This window comes from Formica exsecta, unplaced genomic scaffold, assembly GCF_003651465.1.
Source record: "Formica exsecta isolate Colony F162 unplaced genomic scaffold, ASM365146v1 scaffold879, whole genome shotgun sequence".
NCBI classification, from domain to species: domain Eukaryota; kingdom Metazoa; phylum Arthropoda; class Insecta; order Hymenoptera; family Formicidae; genus Formica; species Formica exsecta.
The window spans coordinates 1-1342 of NW_021853649.1; the positions used below are offsets into that span (position 1 = coordinate 1).

At 31.2% G+C, this 1342-nt stretch overlaps 1 protein-coding gene across 1 annotated transcript in view; it reads left to right on the forward strand.

Moving 5' to 3' along the window:
* Positions 1 to 753: 753 nt before the first annotated feature.
* LOC115244912 overlaps positions 754 to 1342 on the forward strand; it is a gene marked incomplete at its 3' end in the record, with an annotated part of 5183 nt that continues 4594 nt past the window's right edge. Inside the window, exon 1 of the mRNA XM_029822927.1 lies at positions 754 to 1156. Coding sequence (XP_029678787.1) covers positions 754 to 1156 — 403 coding nt within the window. The remainder of the gene's footprint in view (positions 1157 to 1342) is intronic.

Below are 1342 nucleotides of genomic sequence, written 5' to 3' on the forward strand. Positions count from 1 at the left end.
TTGACAGTTTGGTGTGACAGTTCGGTGACAATTTGTATATCGTGATCGGGGTTAGTAAATATTCATAGTATAAATATATTTAAAATATATTTAGAAATGCGTGTCTGATTGATGGTCGATGATGTGAATCGAATGCGGCCGCACGAATGTTATTGGGTTAGTTCGACAGTTTGGTGACAGTTCGGTGACATTTCATGAGTGATTAGTATTAAATGTCATAATATATTGATATTTATTAGTGAATATATTAAATTAAGTTAATATAGAGAGAAAGAGGAAGAACAAAAGACGAATAAAAGAGAGAGAGAGAGAGAGAGAGAGAGAGAAAGAGAGAGAGAGAGAGAAAGAGAATTACAGAAAAGGAAGTATAAGCAAAAGAAAGAGAGGGAGAAGAAAAAGGACACGACAGTGCCGCTGCCACGGAAGAGATGGATGCTTGGTTCGTGCCTCCTCCCGCCTTAAATCCCCCCCTCGCTTCACTCGTATAAAGAAAAAAACAAATAATTAAAAAAAAAATACTTTGTAAATAATTACATACTTTTTTTTAAAAACACTTGTTTTTTTTACTGATTGATTTGTCTCATTATTCTGTACATAAAAGTATTACGGTAAGATTATCGAAAACTAAATATTTTACGAGATATTTTATTTTTTATATCAAAATATGTCAGAGATTCAAATGAAGCGATAGATCATCGTCTTAATCAAAATTCATATTTAGATTTTGAAAATGCACAAAATCTTGAACATATAATGCGGGAAATTAATGTATTTGCTCAATCTTATCAAATGATGGGTGAGGAATTAGAAAATCAACGGCGTTTAGAAATGGAATCTGGTGAATTATTACCGGAATTACAATTATTATTTACTTTAAGACCAGGTATGGATCGACGTCAATATAATGCTCAAAGAACTAATGAAGTAGCTGCTGTTTTTTATACAACTGCTGATGGAGAAATTCCAGAGTCATACGTTACAATACGTAATAGAAATACTAAAATTTTACAAAAAGTTAGTAATATGGATCCAAATGTTCAACCATGGATATATCCATTATTTTATCCATATGGCACTCAAGGATGGCATCGTTATTTAACAAAATTAAATAGTGATAGACGAATAACTAGAGGACAGTATATTAAATATCGTATGGGTATTCGGGATGAATTTAATGTTTTTTTATTAGGACGTCGCTTATTTCAGCAGTGGCTGGTAGATGGTTATGTAAAAATTGAAAAAGATAGAATTGATTATTGCAAAAATCATCAAAAAGAATTACGTACTGAAACATATCAAGGTTTAAAAGATTATATACAAACTATGGCGAATAATTTAAATG